Source organism: Microcaecilia unicolor, chromosome 5 (assembly GCF_901765095.1).
Source record: "Microcaecilia unicolor chromosome 5, aMicUni1.1, whole genome shotgun sequence".
Taxonomy (NCBI): domain Eukaryota; kingdom Metazoa; phylum Chordata; class Amphibia; order Gymnophiona; family Siphonopidae; genus Microcaecilia; species Microcaecilia unicolor.
In genome coordinates, this window is record NC_044035.1 from 120,204,590 (window position 1) to 120,231,679 (window position 27,090).

General features: G+C 41.7%; 1 protein-coding gene across 2 annotated transcripts; it reads left to right on the forward strand.

Moving 5' to 3' along the window:
- The first annotated feature begins 322 nt into the window (after positions 1-322).
- Positions 323-26,707, forward strand: RPS24 (ribosomal protein S24). 2 transcript variants are annotated; one of them, XM_030203239.1, is made up of 6 exons: positions 323-370; positions 3,106-3,171; positions 4,491-4,700; positions 7,090-7,200; positions 21,940-21,957; positions 26,619-26,707. In XM_030203239.1, exons 1-5 carry the CDS (start codon positions 368-370, stop codon positions 21,943-21,945), a joined length of 396 nt encoding a protein of 131 aa, XP_030059099.1. In that variant the 5' UTR covers positions 323-367; the 3' UTR covers positions 21,946-21,957; positions 26,619-26,707. The 2 variants fall into 2 exon arrangements, with proteins under 2 accessions (XP_030059099.1, XP_030059098.1); XM_030203238.1 differs by lacking the exon at positions 21,940-21,957.
- Positions 26,708-27,090: the final 383 nt, after the last annotated feature.

A 27,090-nucleotide genomic window follows, 5' to 3' on the forward strand; every position in this document is an offset into this window, starting at 1 on the left:
ACCTGCTTTTATATTTTGTCTTAAAATTGACTCGCGGGGATTGCGTGCCAATTTGGGCTGCCCGGAAGCCGGGCAAGAAGAACGTCAAACACACGCACGTTACTACTTACTACGGCTGAGGTAGTGCGTCTGAAACAGGGTTGCGACCCGCCGCGGGCAAAAATTTCCCGCGGCGGGTCGCGGAAAACCGCCCACCTGCCAACACTGGTCTGAAATCTGAATTGTTGTTTTTGTTACGTCATCACGTCAGACTCAGAGGCTAACCTTCGCTCTTTGACCCCGCTCACCCCTTGGAGCTGTAATCTGATTGGCTGCCTAGTCCTCTCTCTTTCTTTTCTACGTGTAGCGTGAGGAGGTTGCAGCCAAGATGGTGAGCGCTGGTTTTCTAAATTTTATGTAAATCTGCTTGCATCCATTATTTCTGGGTGGTGTACAGCTCCATGGTACACGAAGTTGGACTTCTTATTCCTACATCTCCCTGTGTGGATGGTTATTGGTGGCCACAGTTGGGGTAGATGATTATTGTAAACCGTTGTTGGAAATGTTCCCTGAGCTCGGTGTTCTGCGGCCTAGTCCCAGTGTCACCCTGCTTCAATCTGGGAGCTAGCAGTGATGGGATGTTTTTGAATGGCGGCCCGAGCCTGTAGTGTCCAGCTTTTATGTGTGAGCTAAGAACAGTCCGGTCCGCTTTTTGGAGCACGTTCCAAGGTTTTTACCTCAGAGCTGCAGTCCTTCGCACGAATCTGGTCGTTATGAGACTGTCATAGCCAGGCATCACTGAGCAGCCTTATTTTAACGCTTTTAGGTAGTATTCGTTCCGAGTAGTTTCTTACCTCAAATATATGCTCAGCGTATTTCATTGCACAAGGTTCTGACAACTTATTTGCTATTAATTTATTTGTAGGGTACAACTTTCAAGTACAGGTCTTTATCTGCCGTCATTTACTATATATATGGTCCATCCACTCGTCCCAACTAGTTATTTAGAGTTGTATCTGGCACTCTGCACAGGGTCCATTTCTTCATGATTAAACAATGGCATCATAAAGAAGTAGAACTTGTGCAGAGAGCCAGCTACAACTCTAAACACCTTGGTGGACCATATAGGTCTTTATGTGCTGACATTTACTATATTACTATGTCACAAGAAATAAGCTGAACTGTGCCAACATTATATTATATCATAATTGGAAACAGAGAAGATGTGCACTTGGGACATGTAAGTAAAGTAAGACAGAGGCATTGTGATAAAAGTGGGTGGCTAGACTAAAGTAAAATGGTACCTACAGTTAACTAAGGTACATGCAGCTGTTTTTGGTGCTCCATTTTAATCAGTGGCACTCAAACTCATCCTTGAGCCTTTGTAGGATAGCTGTAATTGTTAGGGCAGGGGTTTTCAACCCAGTCCTTGGGACACAACCAGCCAGTCAGGTTTTCAGGATTCTCACAATGAATATGCATGAGAGAAATTTGCAGGTAATATATTGAAATTTATCTCATACGTATTCATTGTGGGTATGATGAAAACCTGACTGGTTGGTCTGAGGACCTAGTTGAGAGCCCTGTGTTATGGATAGCCTGAAAGACCTGAGGGGGTCAGGTGGGGGAGGTATTGTTGTCTAAAGAGAATCCACAAACGTGGAGAACTCAATAGATCCCACGAAGTGTCAAATGTAAACAAAAAGGTGGGAATATGAGCTAGGCAATCCAATAACTGGACTCAAAATGTAGTTTAAAATAAACAATATTTATTAATTTTCAAGCAAATGATGATAAAACAATTTCCACATTAAAAATGACTCGACACAACGTTGTGTTTCGGCCAGATGGCCTACATCAGGAGTCTTGATGCTGATGACAGCAGTAAGAATAAAATCATCAGGTAACGTAATAATGGATTTTCAAATCACAGATAAGAAATGTGCAGATCAAGATATTAAAAATGGTCTGCTTAAAAAAGACAGTTTGTTGAATAATCCGTTTGTCACTGCACGCTACTACAAACAATGTTAGGGTGGTATTGTTGTTCCATAACTTATACTTCTCATCATAGTGGTTAATATATTTTATCAACTCAAGGTTATTTATCAACTCAAAGTTATTTATCCTATCATAATACACGCAGTATTGATGTAGAAATACTCTTGTTTCTGTAACTTCAGTTCACATATTTATAGTTATATAGCTCTTAATTGTATTTGACACTAGTGTTACCATGATTGGTAAGCTACATTGAACCCGAGCTTGTTTGGTGTAATGTGGGATACTAATTTCATAAATGAAATAAAAAATATATATAAAAAGAGCTAGAGGGCACAAATAAATGAAATTAAATAGAAAAAAAGCTTACTCAATAAATTCTGTTGGGTAGGAAGCTTTCCAACATAATATCCAAATTACCAAAATGAAACCGCAAGAATCCAGGTGACCTACAGAAATGGTCAAACCCTAATTGGACTTATCACCATGGGTTTCCTACTTACCTCCGAAAACAGCCTCTGTGTGAAAAACTCCAATCTGGAGAAAAGACACTGTGGCAAAAAACGGAGGGTACTTTATAGTGGTAAAGATCACTATCCATAGAAAATGCAAAAAACTGGGAGTACTAAGTAAACGCAAATATTGGTTCACCACACAAAAAAGGGAAAAAATAAAAAAAAACTTAGCTTTAAACCCTAGAACCACGCAGCTTGAGTCGAGTCCAGGTAAGTATTCATTTCTAAATTGTAATCCTCATGAGTGGCCACTTTGGTATGTTGGGCCTGAAAATATAGGCGAATTGACTGCATGGACCTGGGTAAGGTGCAGTGGGGGGGGGGGGGGGGGGAGGTGAGGGAGGTGAAGTGGGTCAAGATGTAGAAACATAAAATCATGACAACATATAAGGGCCAAATGGCCCATCCAGTCTGCCCTTCCTCAGTAACCACTAGCTCCCCCTTTTCCTAAGGGATCCCACGTGCCTGTCCCATGCTTTCTTAAACTCCAACACAGTCCTTGTCAGGCAGGGTGTTTCAGCATCATTGTTCTGCAGATATTTTGTGGGTGTCGGCGACCTTTTTTTTGTGTGTGTGTTTTTAAATCATTCTCTGGTGCTTGTTTTAATAGAATGACACTGTGACCGTCAGAACCCGCAAGTTCATGACAAATAGACTTCTGCAGCGCAAGCAGATGGTAAGAATCTGACACTGAGTGTCCACTTCTGTACTAAAATGTTAATCTTATCATTAACATTTATCTTTATACCAAATATGAATTAATATATGTGAGATCTGTAGGTATGTAGTTTTTTGGATTTAAGATTCTCTTTCCTTTCCAGTGTTGGAGCTCAAGGCATGTTACGATTCAGATACTGTAGTTATTTTACCGCCCAAAAGAGCTTACAAATGAAGTTTATGTGGGGTAATATGGGATGAAGTAACTTATTTTAAGGTCACAAGGAGTACCAGTAGGAGATGTGGGATTTAAACCCTGACTGCCCTCATTCTCAGCCCATTGATGTAACCTCTAGGCTATGACTCCACTCCCTGGTTGTGGTAGTGTGAGTTTTGACCAATCTCTTTCACCAGGTATGTGTGGTGCCTGGAGTTTCTGTGCCTTTAATGTCTGTCCTTGCTACTGCCCCTGGATCAACCATCACTACCTAGTCTGGCACTGTGCAGCTTTCAATGAATTTTATGCTGCCTAGTGTAAGGAGAAGTTGAAAGTACCTTTTAAAATATTTTGGTGGTCATATCCCTGCTGTGCAATTGCACCCACTTAAGTGCACCACTGCCTAAAATGCTCCTCATTGCTGTTAATACCTGGCTTTGCCCCATTGTCCTGACCCCTTATCTCCCTGACTCTGTGTCCTCCAACTCTGGGAGTAGTAATGGGTTGTACATTCAGTCCACCCATGACTGCCAAACCAGCATGGCAGGCAGTATATGGCTTAGATTACCTAAGAGTGATGTGATGGTAACAGCTGCTCTGGGATCAGCAACAGTCATCTGCGTACGCCTTGTAGCGCTATAGAAATGCTAAATAGTAGTAGTAGTAAATAGGAGGGTTGGCTGGCTGGGGTCTGGTTCTGCCAATGCTCAAGCTAACTAGTTGGGAGTGGAAGGTTATATAGTGTCTGTCTGGTTAGCTGATGTGAGGTAGTAGAGAGGTGGCTGGTTAGATGGGTGGGCAGTTTAATGAAGGGAGGTTGGTGGAAGGATGGTAAACTGCTGGTAGGATGAAAGAGAGACAGTGAATTTAGGTGCAGCAACTTAAGGCCTGAATTATTTTCCCAGTAGATACAGAGTGGGATAATAGCCTTACTAAATCACACCCTTAAAGCTTAAAGAGCTACAGCAGACCTTGTAGGACGCACCTTCTCCGCCTTAACTTTGGTAGGGACATTAGGGGTAAGAGAACTCTCAGCCACTGGCTCCTAGATCCTAAGAAAATTTGTCAATGCCTGTGACACTAGGTAAGGTTGATATGACTAAAAGTGCTTGTATTTGCAGGTCATTGATGTTCTTCATCCTGGAAAGGCCACCGTTCCGAAGACCGAAATCAGGGACAAGCTGGCAAAAATGTACAAGACAACCCCAGATGTCATTTTTGTGTTTGGCTTTAGAACTCATTTTGGTGGTGGCAAGACAACTGGCTTCGGCATGATTTATGATTCTTTGGACTTTGCAAAGAAAAACGAACCAAAACATAGACTGGCAAGGGTGGGTATAACCTATTGTAAATGGAGGAAAAGAATCTTAGCAGCCTGTTTGAGGCAGTAGGTTTACAAAGTGTAGTTAGTTCAGACAAAAACCAGAATGTATTTCATTTAAGTTTCTAGTCTTTCTGTATACACATGTAATAATTTACATCTGCGCAGGTTCCCAAAGTGCTTTATAGTTAAAGGACTCCATTTGAAAAGGACTGTTCCTATTATTCTGCCATGGCGGGAGTGGGATGGGGGGGTAGGGGAATTAACACTGCTTTTGATTAACACAGTGAATACTCATGAGAGGTTTGCATGCAGTGGAGGCAGTGCATGCAAATCTATCTCATGAATAGTCATTGTGGGTATACTGAAAACCTGACTGGCTGAAGGTGTCTCTCTCCAGGACCAGGTTTGGGAACCACTGACATATGGGCTAAATCTGTTTAATGTTGATGGGTTCGTATCTGAAGGCCGTATCTGTTGGTAGCACGCATATATATTATAAATATATATACTTCATTTGGAGATTTGAGGTTTATTTAAATTTTGAATTGGTCTAGAAAGGAGCAGTGAACAAGTGGGAGCTTCTAGTTACAAACTAGTGTATTTTTAGTATGGCTTACCTAAATACAACCATGATGATTTTTTATTCATAGAAGACTGAAATATCAACAGTCAGATTATCATGGTGCATGCATGTATTCATTAGCTTTCACAGCCCTTCAGTAGTAAAACCAATGTTGGTTTCTGAACTTTGGTATTGGTTTAGTATAGATATTCAAGTGTCCACTGCAGTTTTTAAAGTATTTAAATGTGAATTATCTTTATTTCACATGCTCTTGCTTCAGAGCTGGTAAACCCATGGTGAAAGGTTTTGTCAGAACAGAAGCATTGGCTTTTGAGGCATGCAAGAATAACTTTGTATTTTTACGTTTGGCCTGCCTGGAATTATTTTGTTCAATGTTTACAGAACCATTTTATTAATGGAGGCCTGCTAAAGGTACCAGTTTTGTACTTTGGTGGGACCTTTGGCAGTTTGTAAGTTAGTCCATTTAAGGTCTATTTACTAAGCTGTGCTGAGTGTTTAGTGTGTTTAAAAGCCGCATTAACAGCTTACACCTAACCATTTAATGCATTAAGTTAACACAGAAATCCCAATTAGTGGGGATGGCATGGGTAGTGAGTGTGCCTTGCAGTTAAGATAGAGGTCGTTACTGTATGTTTAGGTGATAATGTGCAGGTAATATGCCCTGAGCTGCATATCCCAAAGATGTAGCTGGCTGCTTTTTGCATTATTGGCTGTGCTACCCGAGCAATTAATGCAGTGTTTTTGTAGTTAAGGGCTTGTTAACTTTTGCTGTTAAGATTTTTCAGTTAAGTAGGTGCTTAAATGAGATGATGAAAGTCAAATATAAATGGTGGTTCCTTATTGGTTTCTGTGCCTCTTTCTCCTTGTTTTTCAAAGAGAGAACCAAAATTTAAATGAAGAAAAATAATTTTAAGAGAAGGAACAAAGAGGTTGAAAGATAAAGGAAAATGTGTAATAAATAGAATGTTACTAAGTTATAGCCATATTGGTCTAGATCCAGTAAATGGCGCTGAAAAAAATCCATATTAAGCACTATTCTATAAATGGCGTTCCAAGTTGGGCCCTGTTTATACAGTAGCTAATAGTGCCAATTTTCATGTGAACATTTGGGCACGAGGATTTACACCAACTGAAACCCAGTGTAAATCCTGGCGTGTTTAGCACAGATCCTCCAAATTCTGTAATACTGCATGCATCTTTAGTGACTGCCCCTGGCCTGCCCATGCCCTTCCTGTGGTCATGCCCCTTTTTCAGTTGCGCACTAAAAGATTTGTGTGTGGATCCTTATAGAATAGTGCTTAGCAAGATCTGTGTGCAAATCCAAAGTGAAGCCAGTTCACTGCAGTAATTGGTTTAATGACCATTTATTGGTAGTTATCGGCTCATTTACTCAATTAAAATTTACACACAGTTTTGGGCACCATATATAGAATCTGGAGAATTGTTTATATATATATATATATATATATATATATATATATATATATATATATAATTTTTTTTTTGGTGCGTGTTGAATAAGAAATACAGCAGTAGAATATTGAGGATTTATTAACATGGTAACATAACATTACTGTCGGGTATCTGACAAGTATTCAGGTGAAGCGTGATTTGAAATTGCTTTATGCCATGAATTTGGAGATCATTTGACATTTTAGATTTATTTGAAAAATTTGAAATTCCACATTTCTGTTATTAGTGTAACTGCTAGGTAACATCACAGATCTGCTGTCTGCCAGTTGCTTTAGTTTTCATTGATCATTGTCAAAAGCCACTTTTATTAATGATATGTTTATTCCTGATGTGCTTTTAGCATGGCCTATATGAAAAAAAGAAGACTTCCAGGAAACAGCGTAAAGAACGGAAGAACAGAATGAAGAAAGTCAGGGGAACGGCGAAGGCCAATGTTGGTGCTGGCAAGAAGGTAAGAGACACTGATCTGCCTTAGTCCTCAAGTTCAGCAGTGCTGATGCTTTGTGCTGTACATTGATCTTGGCACATTTTGCTTTTACCTTTTTTGTGTTCATTTTTATCCATGCAGAACTTGACAGCCTGTGCACCAAGAAATTACCTCATGGTGCCCAGAATTATCTTGCTTTCCTTTTTTATAGCAACCTATGTGCAGTCCTGGAATGGCTTCCCCCCTCCTCCCTGCGTTTTATTGCCTAACTTTTGATGCTAGAAGCTGCTTCACCTTCAATACCCAGCTGTGGTTTTGTATTGCTGGATTTGTACGTTTCCCCAGCACCATGTTTCTGATGTATATTGCAGCTGACAGAGCATTTTGACCCCTAAGGCCGTGGTTTTTTGGGTGCTTTGTCAATAAAAGTTTTTGGTTGCTTATGCCTGGCTGCTGGAAGTTCTTTTGTTCACCCCTAACCCTTCCTTAAGGTTTTTTTTTTTCTTTCCATTCAGACACTGAGGAGCTCTGTGAGTTTGTCACATGGGTATCTGAACTTCTGTGCTGGTATTGGTCTTGCAAGACCAGCACAATATTTCAGATACCTACATGGCTGAGACTTGCTGAGAGCTGTATGGTTCTGATGCACCCCCGGTGGAAATGAGGGAAGGCTGCTAGCTGTTTCACAGGCCTTGACAATTTTCTGCAATATAGGAGCCATCAGTCTAGACATCGGCCATCTCTGCCTTTCCTTTCTTTTTAAGGCTTGATTCTTTTATTTCTTCACTTTGTTATAAATCATTCATTTTTTTATACCTGAAAATTGATGTTTATTTAGCAAAACTACTAATATCTCTAGTGAAAAGTAGTACAGTTTTCTTCTAACCCTTGTTGAAATGATAACATTAAGGTAAGGTACTAAAGTAACAGCGTTTCAACAATATCACTGCATTCCTTGATTCTTGACTTTTTTTCCTGACCAATCCATGATTTAAGACTTACAGATGGACACAAGAACAGACTGTAGTGTAGAGAATTGTGAATTAAATAATGCTTTCTTTTTCTTCCGTTCCCCACTTGCCATCTGGATTGTAGAAGGTAATATTTTAGAGTACTGTCTAGCGTAGTAATAGTGTGTTGCTGAATTCATAGTTTGTTAGCAGTACCATAATTTCAAAAGCATGTGTTTATACCTATAGATTCATCTTAGCATGCAGTTTTAAAGTGATCTCTTCTGGTTTTTGTTTTTCCTTTTGCTTTTAAAACAAATTTAATCAGCAAAGTTTCACAAGCAAAAGGAATACATGTAGAGGCAATTGTTGCCAAATACATAGAGTATATACTTAATATACGTATTCACAGTATTGCCTTCCAACATGGAACGGGACCCAAGATTGAATAACCTGGGAGTAGGTCTTAGAAAAGAGAAATATAGCAGCCTATAACTAATTTCACTAATTATTTTTGCAGGATTTCATTAAGCACCTGGTCCATTCCTGGGCTCCTGCCCAGTTAAATTGCACTCAGCTAGCCATCTGGGCAGCTCAACTGAATATCGGTGGATACCTCCATGGCTTTGTCTGGTCAGGGAAGGGCATTCTGGGGGTGGAGGCAGGGGAGATCCAGGAGATGTGTGGGCAGTGTTGATCTTTCAGTACTGGTACTACATACTAACCAGGCAAGTTGGACTGTGCAAAAGACTGTCCTGACTTCGCTGGGTTACCTATAGGGGTATGGTACTGCATATCAGCAATACCTGCGTAGTTTCTGAATGCCACCACTCATCTGGATATTCAGTGGCAGAGCCCGGACATGATCTGGCATTGAATATCCGCACTTGCTTCAGTTCATGGCTGTCGGTGGCTTAAAAACTGCTGGCTGCTGTGGGCTGCATATTGACCCCTGTTTTTCTGCGACTAGTTGGGTCACATAGCAAATCCAGAAGATGTGAGACAGATGAGAATTAATGTTCCTTTCTGACAGACTGGGCCAGTCTGACTTGGTGCAATGTGTCCTCCATGGTCACTAAGCCAGTTAACACAGAGGTCTGCATCATTTTCAGTGCTAGGGCTTATACAGAGAAATGCTGTCTTCTCCTTAATGCAGACTTAGTCTTACTGTGGCATATCCCAGAATCCTTGGCTTCAGAAATGACGTTTTCTTTAGTTTTTTTTGTTACATTTGTACCCTGCACTTTCCCACTCATGGCAGGCTCTATGTGGCGGGCAATGGAGGGTTAAGTCACTTACCCAGAGTCACAAGGAGCTGCCTGTGCCGGGAATCGAACTCAGTTCCTCAGTTCCCCAGGACCAAAGTCCACCACCCTAACCACTAGGCCACTCTACTACTATTACTACTTAACATTTCTAGAGCGCTACTAGGGTTACGCAGAGCTGTACAATTTAACAAAGAGAGACAGTCCCTGCTCAAAGAGCTTACAATCTAATAGACAAGTGAACGGTCGGTCCAATAGGGGCAGTCTGGATTCACTGAACGGTAAGGGTTAGGTGCCGAACGCAGCATTGAAGAGGTGGGCTTTAAGCAAAGACTGAAGACGGCAGGGAGGGGGCTTGGCGTAAGGGCTCAGGAAGGTTGTTCCAAGCATAGGGTGAGGCGAGGCAGAATGAGCGGAGCCTGGAGTTGGCGGTGGTGGAGAAGGGTACTGAGAGGAGGGATTTATCCTGTGAACGGAGGTTACGGGCGGGAACGTAAGGGAGATGAGGGTAGAAAGATAGTGAGGGGCAGCAGACTGAGTGCATTTGTAGGTAAGAAGGAGAAGCTTGAATTGAATGCGGTATCTGATCGGAAGCCAGTGAAGTGATATGAGTATATCGGTTCTGGCGGAATATGAGACGTGCAGCAGAGTTCTGAACAGATTGAAGGGGGGATATATGGCTAAGTGGGAGGCCGGTGAGGAGTAAGTTGCAGTAGTCCAGGCGAGAGGTAATGAGAGCGTGGACGAGAGTTCGGGTGGTGTGTTCAGAGAGGAAAGGGTGAATTTTGCTGATGTTAAAGAGGAAGAAGCGACAGGTCTTGGCTATCTGCTGGATATGCGCAGAGAAGGAGAGAGAGGAGTCAAAGATGACTCAGGATGAGGGTGTTATCAACTGAGATAGAAAGTGGAGGAAGAGGAGAAGTGGGTTTTGGTGGAAAGACGATAAGCTCGGTCTTGGACATGTTCAGTTTCAGGTGGCGGTTGGACATCCAGGCAGCAATGTCGGATAAGCAGGTCGATACCTTTGCTTAGTCCACTTAGTTCATGCAGCACACCGTAGTTCCCGCACATCTTTCTGTGCAGTGATATTCCATACCATTGATAGAAGATACTGGAAGTAGGGGAGCCTACAAAAAGGATTTTAAAAATCAGTAATATTTCCTGAAAGGGTCTGAAGGAGAAGTCTGCCCCTTACTAAACTTCAAAACTCAACATTTTGGGTGCCTTCTAAAGAATTATCTACATTTTCTAGCTATGTGTATGACCTTATCAGGTTATTTCTTGAAAGACACAGCTTCTATAGTCACAGTGCGAGGGGTGACTCTGGTTTCCTAACTGGATAGTGATTATGGCCATTTAGGTCTGGCTCTGAAAGCTTACTCTTAGAAGGATGTTAAGCAACTTTCCAAGTTCCTCTCCAAAACCTTAAGTGCCTAGCAGTTTTCAGCCCCAGAAATCTTGGAAGACAGAGGCCAGGCAGCTTCCAGGACCTCCATGGCCCAGGCTTATTTAAACGATCTAGACATTTCAGACAGTAGTTTTCATTAAGGCAGCCAGGTTTCAAAGAAAGTATCTTGGTCTCCATATCATGGAGCTAAAAAATTGAAAGCTGATGTGTCCTCCAGTTTGTGGTTGACAACAGCAGTTTTTCTGGGTGTGAACCCATCACTTGAATGGGTTTGGAATATTATTTGGGACAGTTATTACTTATGGCTCACCACCCCCAAGTCCAGCGCCCTTAGGGCAAGGATCCTTAAATATTTTGAATGGAGGATCACATTGGACCTTTTCAGCTCACTGAAAGGGCCAGGGAGTTTGCTGATCAAGGGAAAGGGCTTCTCTTTGGAGGAGTGGCCTAGTGGTTAGGGTGGTGGACTTTGGTCCTGGGGAACTGAGAAACTCAGTTTGATTCCCGGCACAGGCAGCTCCTTGTGACTCTAGGCAAGTCACTTAACCCTCCATTGCCTGCCGCATTGAGCCTGCCATGAGTGGGAAAGTGCGGGGTACAAATGTAACAAAAAAAAAAAAAACCCTTTGAAATGATTCCAGGTTCATCAAATTCTTGAGCAGATTTGTGTTTTGGCACATCCTATCCTAACATTCCATTCTGACAGGTCAGATTTTCATGATAGCCTCTATTGCCCTTTGGCAGAAAAATGAGCTGTTCAAACTGGCACTGAGATGTGGTGTAAGGAGCTAGTCTCAGCCCACATAGGGTGGGGGAAATGTCTTCTGCAGTACAACAGCCACTTTATGTTCATTTGTGGTTGTGGTCAAGATTGCTCAGTAGCAATGACAACTTCAAGCGAACAGCTGATGTCATGAGGCAGCGCCATATTGGAGAGAGCCTAAGTGTCTCCTCATGGCATAATGTTTGCACTATAAAAAGCCAATACTTCCTTATTTTGACTGCTACTATGCAACTTTGACCACTACCATCGCATCTTTGGTCTCCAGTTACCATAATAATTGGGGAACAAAGCAGCCCAGGTGCCATAGTTTGAGGACCTCTGCATTAAGGCGTTCCCCTCACTGCATTTCTGAAATATGAAATGCAGTGAGTGGGACGCCCTAGTGCAGGAAAGGCTGCTTTGGAAGGACTTCTTTGTATGAAAGTGGTGGTTCCTCTGTTGCATTGCGACCTTGTTTGATACTTAACCTAGTGGGTAGTCCAGAAGGATTCACCTTTTCTAACCTATCCTTGATCTTAAAGAGGTAATGAAAACTCATTGGCTGGTGTTCATAGCAGTAAGGAAAGGAAAAATGCACGTGAGATCTTATGTGGTACTAAGGACTCTTAACTGCTGTTCCATTTTGAGCCGATCAAATGGATGTCCTTGAAAGACTTTTTTGTTGGAAAATAGCTTAGTAGCAGTCATATGTTTGGGCAGGTGCATCTCAATGCCCCAGGCTGTCTTGCAAATACTACATGGTAACATAATAACTTGGTAAATGATGGCAGATAAAGACCTGTATGGTCTATCCGACAAGGCAGCCAGAATTGTGCATGCCACTCTGTTCAGGTTATACCTCTCTATGCCCTATTTAAAGTATGAAGGTCTTTTTAAGTTTTGCTTTGATTCCGTCCGCCCTTCTTATATAGGAATCTGTATTTATCCAACACTTGAATTCCATCACTGTTTGTTTTTGTTAACACTAATGCTGTCCAATTCCATGATTTGACTCGATTCACTCATTTGTTTTGGGTGAATCAATTTATTTTAGGAAAAAAATTAGGATCTGGATTCAGGACTTCCCCACTTCCCTCCTATTGTTACCCAAACTACTGCTGCTTCTCTCAGTAGCAACGGTGACAAAATAAGATAAATTCACTACAGGGCTGGTCTCCCTATTGGCGCAGACAGCCGGCTCTGCTCTAGAACAGGAAGTGAGATCAGGAGGGCGAGATCAGCAGCCATGCCAATGGAGAGTCCAGCCCTTAGTGATTTTAGCTTCTTTTCCTGTTGCTGCTGGTCTAGGGAAGTGACAGTGTTGTTAGGGTTGGAGGGGGAACAAGGAGGAGGCAGACGCTAGATTGGGGGTTACAGAAATGGGAAAGGTATTTATTTATTTATTTTATTGCATTGTTTCCCACATTTTCCCACCTATTGCGGGTTCAGTGTGGCTTACAATACATGTGAATGATGGAAATACAATGTTACCAGTACCAATTATGGGTTACATTATGAGGGGTTATGGGAAGACAAAGTCAAGTCAAACAACATTTGGAGCATAGAAACTATGGAATTGTTACAATGGGGAAAAGATAGGGCGATAGAACAATAGCACGAAAAACCTTAAGGTATATCAATTTATATGTGGGTGGAGTATTCGGGGTAAGAGAATTTAGAAGAAAGTGTATTGATGCATTTCTGTTAGTGTGTATGGACTTCATGTGTTTTGATCCTTGCAATAAATTTTCTCAAAGAGATAAGTCTTTAATCGTTTGCGGAAGTCGGTTAGTTCGTAGATCGTTTTCAGGTTGCGTGGTAGTGTGTTCCAGAGTTGCATGCTCATATAAGAGAAGGTTGATGCATGCAGTACTTTGTATTTTATGCCTTTGCAGTTAGGGAAGTGGAGATTGAGGCAAGTTCGGGATGATCTTTTAGCGTTTCTGGGTGGTAGGTCTATTAAATCAGACATTTATGCAGGGGCTTCACCGTGGATGACTTTGTGGACTAGGGTGCATACTTTAAAGGTAGTTGTATGGAAGAGGTGGGGAGAGAAAGAGAGGGTAGAGGCTGAATAGAAAGGGGGCAGAGAAGGAGGGCAGACCATGGATAGAAGAGGAGAGAAGAGGGCAGAGGCTGGATGGAAGGGGGAATAGAAATAAGATACAACCTGGATAGAAGGGGGAGATAAGGACGGCAGAGGCTGGATGCAAGGGTGAGAGAAGGAGAGCAGATGGAAGGAGGAGAGAGAACGAGAACAGATGCTGGATGGAAGGGGGAGAGGAGAGCAGAAGCTAGATGGAAAGGGAGCAGACCCTGGATTGAATGGCAGAGAAGGAGAACAGACCATAGATGAAGGGGGGGAGAGAAGGAGGGGAGATGCTGGATAGAAGGGGGAGGGGAGGACGAGAGAAGGAAGGAAGATGCTGGTCCTGGGGAGGAAAGATAAAATGGAATTGGAGACAGGTGGGAAGGAGGAATAAGGGGAGAGGCTGAACATGAGGAGGGATAGGATCATAGCGATGCAATGCTGGACATGGGGAGGGGGGGATAGGGACACAGAGGGGCCTTGCTAGACAGGGCTAGAATAAAGATACAGAGGGGGAGATGCTCAACATGACAGGAAGATGGCAGAGACAGAGGGAGTTGAATGATGGACATGGACAGAGAAGACATGCCAAAAGGACCAGGAGACCCCAGCAAAGAGTTACCGTGTTTCCCCGAAAATAGGACATCCTCCGAAAATAAGACTAGTAGAGGTCTTGCTGCAATTTGAAAATATAAGGCCTCCCCGAAAATAAGACCTAGCAGGGGAGGCCTTATTTTTCGGGGAAACATCGGGGTCACCCCCCACCCGAGATCGCCAGCTCCCCCCCTCGATCGGCGGCTCCCCCTGCCCTCAGTCGCTCCCGGAACTAACCTCTTAACCGCTTCCTTTCACCTTCGCACTCGCAGCAGGGCAGGCCACTCCTTCCTTCCGTGTCCCGCCCTCGCCTGACGTAACGTAACGTCAGGCGAGGGCGGGACACGGAATGAAGGAGTGGCCTGCCCTGCTGCTTGCGCGCGTGCGAAGATGAATGGTGAAAGGAAGCGTTTAAGAGGTTAGTTCCAGGAGCGACTGAGGGCAGGGGGAGCCGCCGATCGAGGGGGGGAGCCGCCGATCTCGGGTGGGGGGGGGGGGTGACCCCGATGTTTCCCCGAAAAATAAGGCCTCCCCTGAAAATAAGACCTAGCAGGTCTTGGGGAGCAAAATTTAATATAAGACAGTGTCTTATTTTCGGGGAAACACGGTAATAGAAGACAGAGAAAAGGTGGAAACCAGAGACACGATTACAAAAATTGAAAGAGCAGACAGCAATGGTAGAAAAATGAATTTTATTTTCTATTTCTATTAACTATAGTAGCCTTAAAGGACTGAGGAGCAGACGCACTAACCCCACGTAAAGAGCCCTTCCCTTACCGATTCCATAGCAAATCGGTAGGGAACGGCAATGCATCAAAGAAAGGGAATGCAAATGAGCTGCTCGTTGCAGCTCACTTGCATTCTCTAATCCCTTGTAAAACGGTCGGAGAATCGGCCGGTAGAGCATGCGCAGAGCAGCCAAGCGTTATGCTGGCTGCTCTGCGCATGGCAAGGACGTCAAAAAAAAAAAACCGACGAGTGCCTATGGATGGCCTTTATAGCTGCTACCGTGATCGGGAAATGGTGTTTGGTGCATGCTAAGGTTTACTGCTTGCTCGTTATTGGCTCGTTAAAGGCTTGTTAAGTTTAGTGCATCTGGGCCTGAATTGAAATGAATCGAAAAATCGATTCATATGCGTGAATCGAACTGAAAATATTTTGGCCAATTCGGACAGTACTAGTTCGCAGTGAGTTGTATTTTCAAGGCACTTAGACTTATAAAGTTACATAGAAAAGTCTACGTGCTTTGAAAATGAGCCCCAGTACCTCCCCTGACAGGATATTACAGGCATCTGCCACTGTCTCTGTGAAAAAGTATTTCCTGAAGTTACATCTTATTCTACTATTCTGCAGCCTCAATTCATGTCCTTAGAGATAAGGGATGACTTTTTTTATAGGTAAGATTTTGTTGCATGTTAGTTTACTGCCTGCCTGGGAAATCATCAGCTTGTGAGGTACTTATTGATTTTGTAGTAAGAAATAGAGTGGATTTTAATATGGTCTTGTTATTAGGAGATATTTAGTTTGCATTTAGATCATACTGAAGATTCAAAAACTATCAATTTCCATGAAATTTTGAATTGGCTTAGTCTTGAATGGTCATCTTTTTCAAGTTCACATGAGAAAGGTCATCAGTTAGGCTTTTTAGCTTTTTCTGGATCCCTGGATTTTTTTTTTTTTTTTAATTTAATTCTTGTAAACCTGTACCTTGGTAAGATCATTATTTGATAGATTTTACAATTAGGTGGAAGGAATCAAATATAAAAATAAATCTATTAATTACTCTGTGTATAATACTAAGGATAAAATTAATCATACTGATTTCTTGGAAAAGATAGGTAATTTAATTTCTTTAGATAATTTAATTTCTTTAGTGAATTTTAATATAGTCAGTTTTCTTGATATGTGGAATGATCTTAGCAAAAATGTACTAGATGAGATTGCTCCTTGGAACCAGAAGAGAATTAGATTGGGAAGTCAGTAATGGTATGATGATGAGTTGAAAATGTTGAAGCAGGAATGTAGGAGGTTAGAAAGACTTTAGAGGAAATGGCCAGCAGAGAATAGTAAGAGTAGCTGGAGGTAGGCAATTCATAAGTACAAATATGTTGTTAAATTAAAAAGAATATTTTTCTAAATTAATTGGTGTAGAAAAATTGGATGTGGACATGCTATTTGAACTAGTCAGTTCTTTGACTAATGTGGATCATTTGATGAAACCAAAAGTTCTTATTTTACCATCCTCTAATGACTTAGTATTCTTTTTTAAACATAAGATTTAAAATTTAAGGGCGTATGGTTTGAGTTTCCAATTTTAGAAAGGGAATTAGACACCATGGTAGATAGTCAAACATATAAATGGCAAGTGACGGTACTCACCCGCAAATGCGCAGTACAGACTTCCTTCTCTGTCCTGCCCCCGCATCAATACGTGATGACGGGGGCGGGACAGAGAGGGAAACTGCGCGAAGGGGAGGGAGGGAACCGCCGACGTAGCTACCGCTCCCCCCACCCGGAGTCTCCACCGCCGACGTCCCCCTCCACCCGGCCCGAGCACTTTCTTCTTCGGTATTGAACTTACATCGCCGACACGCAGCAGGCACATCAGCTGAGCTCCCATCGGCCTTCCTTCCCTGCCTGTGTCCCGCCCTCGCAGACGTTACGTCACACGAGGACGAGACACAGGCAGAGAAGGAAGGCCGACGGCAGCTGAGCTGATCTGCCCTGCTGCGTTTTCGGCGATGTACGTTCAATAGCGAAGAGAGGGCCCGGGCTGGCTGGAGGGGTGGCGGCGGCAACTCCGGGGGGGGGGGGACGGTAGCGGCGACCTCGGGGGGGGGGGGGGCTTGGAAAAACCCCATACTAGCCCATTTTTAACGGGCTCAACGGCTAGTCTGGGATTATTTTGAGACTATAGAAATTAATGAAGTTAAGCGATTGTTGAATTGTTATGCAAAACTACATCTTTTTTAGATGCTTGCACTGTAAGGTTAATGAAGTGTGCTTCTCCATTTTATTTCTTTTTTTGTGTTAACTGCTTGGCTTTATCATCATTTAAGTGAAGGTATTTTTCCTAACACTGGTGGTGAAATAATTTTGACTCGTATACCAAAAATCCTAAAGGAGACTTACAGGAAATTTCAAATTATAGGCTGGTAACCTCTACCATTGCTGACTAAGATTATGGAGGGATGGGTAATGAAACAGCTGACTTGTTAATATTGATAAATATTTGTTACATCCATCTCGGTTATAATTTCAAAAAGGGTACAGCACAGAGACTTTTTTAAGGATTTCTGGTGGCACTTGGGAAACATCTGTTGAGTCGTGGTCAAAGTGCTACTATTCAGTTTGATCAATCAAGTTCTTTTGACCTAGTCTACCACAATTTATTGTTGCTTATGTTGGATAGCTTTGGCATGCAAGGTGCAATGTTGAACTGGTTTGGTGGATTTTTGACCGGTTGCAGTTATAGGGTTAAGATGCAGGGTGCCCTTTCTGATGCTTAATTTCCAGCATGTGTCCCACGGGGTTCATGCCTTTCACCAATTATATTTAATCTGTTAAAGCCACTAGGTAAGGTCCTAGATGTTTTAAACTTAAATACCTTTACGTATTCAGATGACATTAGTATTCTGATGCCTTTTTCAGAGTTATGGGAATTCAAAAATGTGTAGTTATAGAAGGGTGGGCTTCATGTTTTGGCTTGAAACTTAATCAAGGTAAAACAAAATTTCTTTGTCTAGAGACTTTTGTTATTGGGAGTAATACTTTTAAGTTTTCACCACTCATATATTAAGAGTTGAAGTGATAGGCTGTTTGCTATGTTAAATCGGGTTAATAATGTGGTAAAGAGCTCCTTCTTTCACTTAAGTAACTGTTCTTGGATCATTTAATGTGGACTAACTATATAATAATTTTCCTTAACTATTGTTTTAATAACTATGGACATTTTTTTTTCCTTTTTCCTCTCATTTATGTATTGGACATGAATGTAATATAAAATGAATAAACAAATTAGTACGTTAAAAAAAAAAGCTTCTTTCTATTAAGAAAATTAAGTGCATTATGTAGAAATTTTGAATTATATTGTTTTAGGCTCATAGTATAATCTTTGTTGCTTTCCAAATTGGATTATTGCAACATAGTTTATGTTGGTTGTACAAATGAGGTCCTAAAAAATCTTCAGACGATTCAAAATCTTGCAGTTATCTTTTCTCTGAGTAGGGAAGAGCATGTATTGCTTTACCTTGCTAAACTTCATTAGTTACCAGTAGCCACTAGGTCTAATTTTAAGTTACGTACTGTGGTTTTTAGGGCATTGTATGGGGATCTTCCATTATATTTGACTGAGTTTTTCTCTTTGTTTAACAGACAATTGATAGGGGCCAGATAGTTTCTTGATTTCCTTCTATGGCTGTGATTAAACTTGGGAAACATCTGGCTTCATGCCTATTATATAAGGCTGCTTCAGTTTGGAATTCACTTACTACAAATATCGGGTCATCAAAGGACTATTTAACTTTTAGAAAACAATTGAAAACATTTCTCTTTAGGAAATATGTTGGTTGATTTTTTTAAGTTACTGTACTTGCTGTAAATTCACAAATTGTCTTGGTCTTTGATCCACGTTGAACTGTGAAGGCTTTTGTGGAATACAAGATTAATGTAATGTAAGCTACTGCTTCCCTAACTCTGGAAAAAGATCTGTTGATATGTTAATACCTTTCATGTATTTTAAATGTCTATATCATATCTGTCCATCCCCCCTTTCCTCTAGGGTATATGTAGTGAGGTCTTCAAAGTCTCTTATCAAGTGCAAACCCTATATCATTTTTGTCATCTTCCTGTGAATTGCTTCAAGACCTTTCATGTCTTTAGCAAGAAACTGCTTTCTAAACTGAATACAATACTCTAAATGGGGTTTCACCCATCTATATAGGGATATTAACGACTCCTTTCTTCAGCTGTCTGCGGTGCTCATTTTCAAAGCACTTAGACTTACAAAGTTCAATAGCTTACTAGGTAACTTTGTATGTCTAAGTGCTTTGAAAATACACCTCTGTATCTCTCTAAAGCAATATAGAATCCTTCTTGGCTTTGGCCACCACTGTAGCATTGTTTTACCACTGAAGTGAGGCTTACCGTCTTGTAGTTTTCCACGTTCTGTCACCATTTTTATGAAGGTATATCTGCCCTTCTCCAATGCTGTGGAACCCTTCCCACTTCCGAAGATTTATTAAATCTTTAAGAGGATCCACCAGAACCTCTGTAACCTTCTTCAGTATCCTAGAATGTAACTGTTAATTTCCTTTCTTGAGTCCTACCAGAGCAACCCAGAACCCAGCTGGAAAGAGAGTGGTGCTATTACGATTGCTTTGTTTCTCAGTTCAATAGGATGTGGATGATTGGCTGCTCTTGGATTAAAGCCTACTTACTGCATTGATGGAGAGTATTGCCCTCAAATCTATTTTATTCTCTGGATTAAGAAGGGTCTATATCATTAAGGACTGGCGTATTGGACTTAATATTTGGCGTTTTTTTATATAGCTTTCATAGGTATACTGGCAAGTTTCCTGTTATACTTGTACTAGCCGTTAAGCCCGTTAAAACGGGCGAGTATTGGTATGAGGGTTTTCCAGGGCCCCCTCCCCCCCCCACCTCGCTGCTGCAAGGCCCTTGCCTCCCTCCCAGTTCCAGGCCACATTCCCTCCCAGCTCCAAAGGCCCCCTGCCTGCCCTCCCAGTTCCAAGGCCCCATGCCGTCCCAGCCAGCTCGAAGGCCCCCTTCTGTCCCTCCCTCCCAGCTCCAAGGCCCCCCCTCCTTCCCTCCCAGCTCCAAGGCCCCCCTCCTGATACCTCCTAAGTCCAGCATTTCTCCTGCCCTCACCTCCCCCCCCCCCCCCGAGGTCGCCGCTACCGGCCCCCCCCCCCCCCGGAGTCGCCCCCCTCCACCCGGCCCAGGCCCTCTCTTCGCTATTGAACTTACATTGCCGAGAACGCAGCAGGGCAGATCAGCTGAGCTGCCGTCGGCCTTCCTTCTCTGCCTGTGTCCCGCCCTCATTTGACGTAACGTCGGCGAGGGCAGGACACGGGCAGGGAAGGAAGGCCGACGGGAGCTCAGCTGATCTGCCCTGCTGCGTTTCGGCGATGTAAGTTCAATAGCGAAGAGAGGTCCCGGGCCATGTGGAGGGGGGTGGCGGCGGCAACCTCGGGGGGGGGGGGGAGGAGCTGTTCCCTCCCTCCCCTTCGCGCAGTTTCCCTCTCTGTCCCGCCCTTGTCATCACATATTGACGCGGGGGCGGGACGGAGGGGGAAGTCTCTACTGCGCATTTGCGGGTGAGTACGGTCACTCGCATTTTATATGTTTGATTTACAGTAGGAGTGTGACCTGTGAGAAGCATGTTTTTTCCATCTGTTGGCTGGAGGGCATAAACCCATATATCTGGATTGGTTTGGCATCCCTTCAGTTTTTCTGCTTTCACTGCATGATTTTTAGTTTCAGTATGTTGTACCTCGTTTATTAAACAAAGTTTATAAAAGGAAAATAGTAAGGTAGGCTTTTTTTGTTGAGATATAGATATAAATTAATTTTTTGGAAAGCTGAAGGATTGATTTTATAGACAGATTGTGAGCCTTCGAGGGACAGAATAATACCTACTATACCTGAATGTACATTACTTCATTAGCTGTTGGCTTGTGGGTGATATATAAGAAATGATTATAACAATAAAAAGGGCATGAAAACACATTTCCATCAAGCTGGTAAAAGTTTCTGCTGAAACCCAGCTGAACATCTCTTTGTAGATAATTTTTGCTAACATTTATGCACTTCATTGTTTTGGGTTTTTTTTTTTAATTAAATAAATCTCTTAACTAAGGGCTGATTTTTCAAAGATCAATATAGTTTTATTCTAATCTAGAACAAATACTAGCTATTGCTTTTTTTTAAGGCTGTGATACATTTTCGTAATTTTGTTTTCTGGATTCTATATTTAAGTACAACATTATCCATTGCTTGTGGGAGTTGCTCAACAGTTGAGCAGTCTGCAGTTATCCAACCCGCTGTTATTGATTCCCTTGTTCTTTAATGGCCTTGTATCATAGAGCAGTTAGAAAAACACTAAATTTAAATAGTGCAGATAATATAAAGCATTTCTTACAAGTGAAACAGGGTTGCCCAAGCCTGTTTCTTGTAGAGAGTTGCACGGGGACAGAAATTCCACCCAGTCCCCGTGAATCTCCTCCATCTGCGCCCATTCCCGCAAGTAATCTCCTCCGCCTGTCCCACATGTAATCTCCATCCCCACCCACCTCTCTGTTAAAATAACTTGTAAAGTAACTCAACAGTTGCCCATGTTGATAGCTTCCCCTTTCGGTGTTTATGTGGATTTCAATGCTGTCAACCATATCTATTAATTTTTTTTTTTAGTGCTGTTATAATTGCCATGGCAGAAAGAAAGGCTAGATAGACTGGCCTGGCACTACATTATTGCAGGAACCCCCACAGGAGCTGCTTCCATTCCTGTGGACATGGAGGGGATCCCAGCAGGATTCCTGCTAACTCCATTCCCATGCAGCGCTCTAGTTTGTTTTTGTGGTTGAAGCTCCACATATGGGTGATTCAAAAGCTTTGCTAGTAGTAATGCATTTCTTCTGCTTTTCTTTTCATACTTTCTTGGATTTCTTCATCAGAAATGAGATCTCTAGCAGGTACTGAGTTTTAAGCATGGATGTGTTGCTTTACTGATGTATACATAAACTGTACAACTCCTGCATGCTTTAGAAAAAAGTTTTTTTGCATGCATGTGTGTGTGTTAGCCTGTTTATTCTCTGCCTGTTATGAATAGTGTGTAATTTATAAAAATACATTGTTCTGATTTTAACCTTTATTTAGTGAGTGGACTTTCAGAAATGTTATATATAGAAAGATCATTTTTTCAATTGAACTGTGTGTGCCATGTAACAGTTCAACCGAAAACTGTGAGAATTGGTCATACTTGTGCTGAGCATCACTCAGTAGTGCCTTTATGGATCAGCTCTCTGAGGTTTTTTTTGATTATGTGTGTGTGTGTGTGTGTGTGTGTAGATGTCTTTTAGATTGTAAGCTCCTTGAGCAGGGACTGTCCTTCCATGTTAAATTGTACAGCGCTGCGTAACCCTAGTAGCACTTTAGAAATGTTAAGTAGTAGTAGTAGATGTTCCACACACTTGCCGCCTTACTGGGCCCCTTAGTCTCCCTTATGTCAGTAGTATTGTATGAATATGTTTGTTTTTGTTCTCTTTGTCCGCCCCCCCCCCCCCCCCCGAGTCTGTGCCTTGTGAGCAGTTTGATATTTGTTTTAAGTTCTGGAGTCACTGCTTGCCAGGCCCCTTTTGCTTTCCAACCTGCCCCTTGGCAGAAACTGAGTGGATGGAAATGCCCATCACAGGCTTCCATGGTATCCAGGGCCTGACTGCAATGTCCCCAACTGCACCCATGGTGCTCTGATATCTGAGGGGGGTTGGCAATCCTGGTGCTACAGGATGCTTTATGACCACCACTGCAGAGAAGCGCCATAAGTTGAAGGAGAGAGGTGAGAGGGGCAGCCAAAAGGAGCAGAAGTTAAACCCATTCCTGGAGCTGTTCTTCAAAGTTTAGGACTTGCACCAGAAGAGGAGGCACGTGGGGGTGAACCCTCCTCTAAAAGGAGCAGGCTGGATCTCGAGGCTTCATTCATCATGGCACAAGGGGGCCACATAAACACCTAAACTGAGGGCCTGCAAGACACCCCCAATACTAGCACAAATGTCCTGTGTGAGGATTGCATTTGAGCTGGTGTGAGGATTGCATTTCAGCTGGTGTGTATACCATATTGGGATCTTGCACATTCCAGAACAATTAGTTGTCTCTAAGCATTTAATCTAGTTGATACTAAAGGCTCTGAAGCCAGTGGCCTTCCATTTTGATTGCAGGTGTGAATGACGCTTCATCAGGTCCTTCAATGCTGCAGGGCACCATAGCTCCAGAAATGGATATGTAGTCTTCTATATGTTTCTGATATTTAGATTTTTATCCCAATATTATTATAAAGACTATTGGTAGTTTAATAGAGTCAGTCTGGTGGAGGGTGGCTATCTGGCAAATGTCTTTGGAGACCACATTTTCATTTGGAATACTGCGTACAATTTGTTTTGAAGTCTCAAAACAATGTCCAGTCAAACCTCCCCCCCCCTCCCCCCCCCCCCCCCCCCCCCCCGGATCCCTGAACTTAACTTTCAAAGCTCTACTGGATTTTGCAGCTGAAATGCATGATTCGATTTTTTTCCTGTTTGTTTATCTTAGCTGTAAAATTCTAGTTCTGTCCTTAAGCTTTGCTAGATCCCTCTTTTTTTTTTTTTTTTTTTTTTAATTCCTTCCAGGACATGGGTGCTGGAATGAGTAGGCACTGGGGCCATGGCCCAATCATTATTTTGCCCAACACAGGATCAGTAACTGAGAGCTGGGGCTGGGGATAGAGACTGGTTTGTTTGGTCCCCTGAAACAGAAAGGTGTTTCACTGCCGTGGTCCTATCCTGTTGCAGATTTTCCAATAACTCCAATCAGTAAACATAATAAAATAGTCATCTTGACTGATTAAAAATGAAGAAGCATTTTGCTGGATTTAAAGCGAAACAAATTTGCAGGAAAGTGAGGTAAATGCCTGGGAAATTTGAAAATTTCAATTTTGTGGGTCCCAATTTGAAAATACTTGCGTAGCGATACTCTATTTTTTTAATTCAATGATTTTTATACTACTACTGTAACTATTTATAAAATAGCCCTTTTTTCTGTAACCAGTGTAAAGTAGGAATAAATTGTTCAAACACAGTTTACCTTCAAGATTGTGTTTATGGTGAGGTAATATTAAATTATGTTTTATATAGCGACTTGTAATCACTAATTTGTAGCTAAACCCTTTTGCTGTAGACCAGGGATTTTCAACCCGGTCCTTGGGACACACCAGACCAGTCAGTTTTTCAGGATATCTGCAATGAATATACATATGGGAGTTTTGCACAGTTTATCTCATGCATATTCATTACAGTATCTTGAAACCTGACTAAAGTGTCCTAGGGACTGGATTGAGAACTTCTACTGTAAACAGAATGAGAGAAAAGCCTTAGTAACCTAGGCCCTTGTTTGGGAATGATTCTAAATCTTACATTTGCTATGTGCATCTGTGTTTGTTTACATTAAAATCTTGTGTGTATGAGCATACGACACTGTTTTGAAAAGTGTGTAAGAAGTTGGCGTGGATTATTTCCAAAAGAAAATTCAAAATGTTCAGTGGGGCTATTTTCAAATGAATAGATCAGATTTCCATAGAAGAGCTGAGGAGGAGTATAGCGATTAAAGCACTGGGCTGACAACCAGGGAAGTCTAGTCCAAATCCCTCTGCTGCTGCTTGTGATCTTGGCAAGTCATTGAACCCTCCTATGATAAGCCCTCTGGAGACCAGGAAGTATCTCTACCTGAATGTAACTCACCTTGGCATAACTAGGCATGGATATTTCATTTTTGAGAGCACCATACTTGCCTCCGTGACTTTGCAGTATGCGGCCTAAGATTTGTAGCTTCAGCTGGGTAGAATTTTTAAAGGAGAGCTCTGCAGCCCTATAGATACAAAGTATGTATGGGTGACACCAAATCCTATGGTTAATGGTTTCCAGTTCCAGAGAGTAGGTGGAAGTGTCCTAATTGTTAGAGCAGCAGGTTAAGAACCATGGGAAATAAATGGAAACCTAGTCACACTCCTTATCTTGGCAAGTCACTTAACCCTCCACTTCTACTGTGGACAGGGGAAATAATATGTACTTGTAACTTGCCTTGAGCTACTGTGAAAAGGTATGAGCTATATCCAAATACACCATTTTTTCAACTTATTTTGGACTCAACATCTATTACACAGGGATGAGTGGACATCACAGTTCAAGTAGAGTGCTGAGAAATGTGAACCCATCCAGGATTGTCTATATTGTAACATAGTGTATATTCAGACCATGATTAGATCCTATCGTAAACCCAGAGAAGAGAGAACCTTTTTATATAAAAACAATTAAATAAATAATACAAAATGAACTCTTCATTAAGTAGTAGCACTTCACTGATCAGCAGTAACTTAAGCAAAATGTTGATCAATCTTTTACGTTGTCCTTGGAGTTGTGGCCCATTCTTCATAAATAATTATATCATTGTGGCGTGTTAGCTGTTAATGCAAGAAAGTTCTCACTAGCTTCAGGTCTTGCTATAACATTTGCCTAGTCCAAAATACAAAGACTAAACTCGAAACCTTTTTGGGCCTATGTCATGATGCATAAAGTAAGACAGATTTATGCTGCAGAGTAGTTTGCTTGTTAACCAGTATTTAAGCGCACACACTCTAATTCTGTACCTATATATTTCATATATTGCATTTTGTTTTTTGTGTAGGTAGAGATGTTTTAGTTAAACAAGAGTATCATGTTAACTGCAGTTTGTACTAAATGTGAAATTTATCATTTTGGTTTTAGATCATTAATTTTGGGGGTTCTCCATAGCAGCAATTTGCAGCACCATATTTTCAAATTAATTAATCAATGCTTACAAAGATTTTCATTCTGTTTAATCCATGTCATTAATGAGGTTGGATAAATCCAAGAAAACTAGGGCTACTGATGTGCTTTTATAATCATAAATAAGCATCTACAGTGGCTTATGGCTTCTGGTAAATGGGGGTGGGGGGGGGGACTGCTTAAAGGTAGTCATGATGGGTTTTGAACTGTGGCAGACAAGGTCATTCAAGGTTGTTTGGTAACCTGGGTGTAAATGACAAAGAGCTTCCGAACCGGTGTAAGTTAGGGGAAGGAGCTTGATTTTGATGAGGTAAGATGAATCAGTAGAAAGTGCCGAGATTCACTACAGCTGACTGTTACATAGGGAGGTTTGTTGCTTTATATGGGGATAATAAATATTACACGCTGTTTTGGAACATTTTTTTCCATTATGTTTTATAATGTGTTCTTGTACACTTCCATTTCATCTTCTAGCTCACATTTCCTACATAGAAACAATGGTTTATTTGCTGTATTGTGTGTTTGGTTGTACTTAAATAGAAAGTATGAATAACCATTATGCATCTTACAATACTTGTGTTTGGTATGTTTTAAGTAACACCTTTTATTTCTTGTTTGGTATGTTTTAAGTAACACCTTTTATTTCTTGTTTGTGTGTTTTCTAATACACATTTGTATATATTCCAGTTCTGATAATTTTTACTTTGTGAGAGTGTTTACATAAGATTCTATTCGTGCTTTTTTTGTCTAAAGGCTAAACTAGAAGCTTAATGTACTTTTTGTCTCTTTCACTCTTACAGAAGGATTAAATTATCCTGGAATGACTTCGGCTATCAAGATTCTTTTCTATCTTTGCAAATGCTTCTAATAAAATACATAAAAATTGAAATGTGCTCTGTGTGTTTCTTGTTTGGAATCCTGGAATATTTATATTGATGAAAAGACAGAGGAAAGCAGAAATCATTAGAGGTTTCAACATGCTTTTTTTTTAGACACTGTGGATGTTCTAAAATTGATTCATTTTCATTCTGCTAGACTGGTTTAGACCAACTAGTTGTCATTCCCTCCCCCCTCCCCCAGAAAATGGAAGTAGAGAAGCTGACTTTCTCTTCAAGTAACATTGCTGGTAGTTCTGTACTACCAACAGATGGTGTAGTTTGGACTGGTGCAGCAGGATTCACTTGTAACAGGCTGACTTCTGGAGTGCAGAACTTAGGCTGTATCCATTGAGGTTGAGTCCCTTGGCTGGTGTTGGGTCCATGGACCTTATCC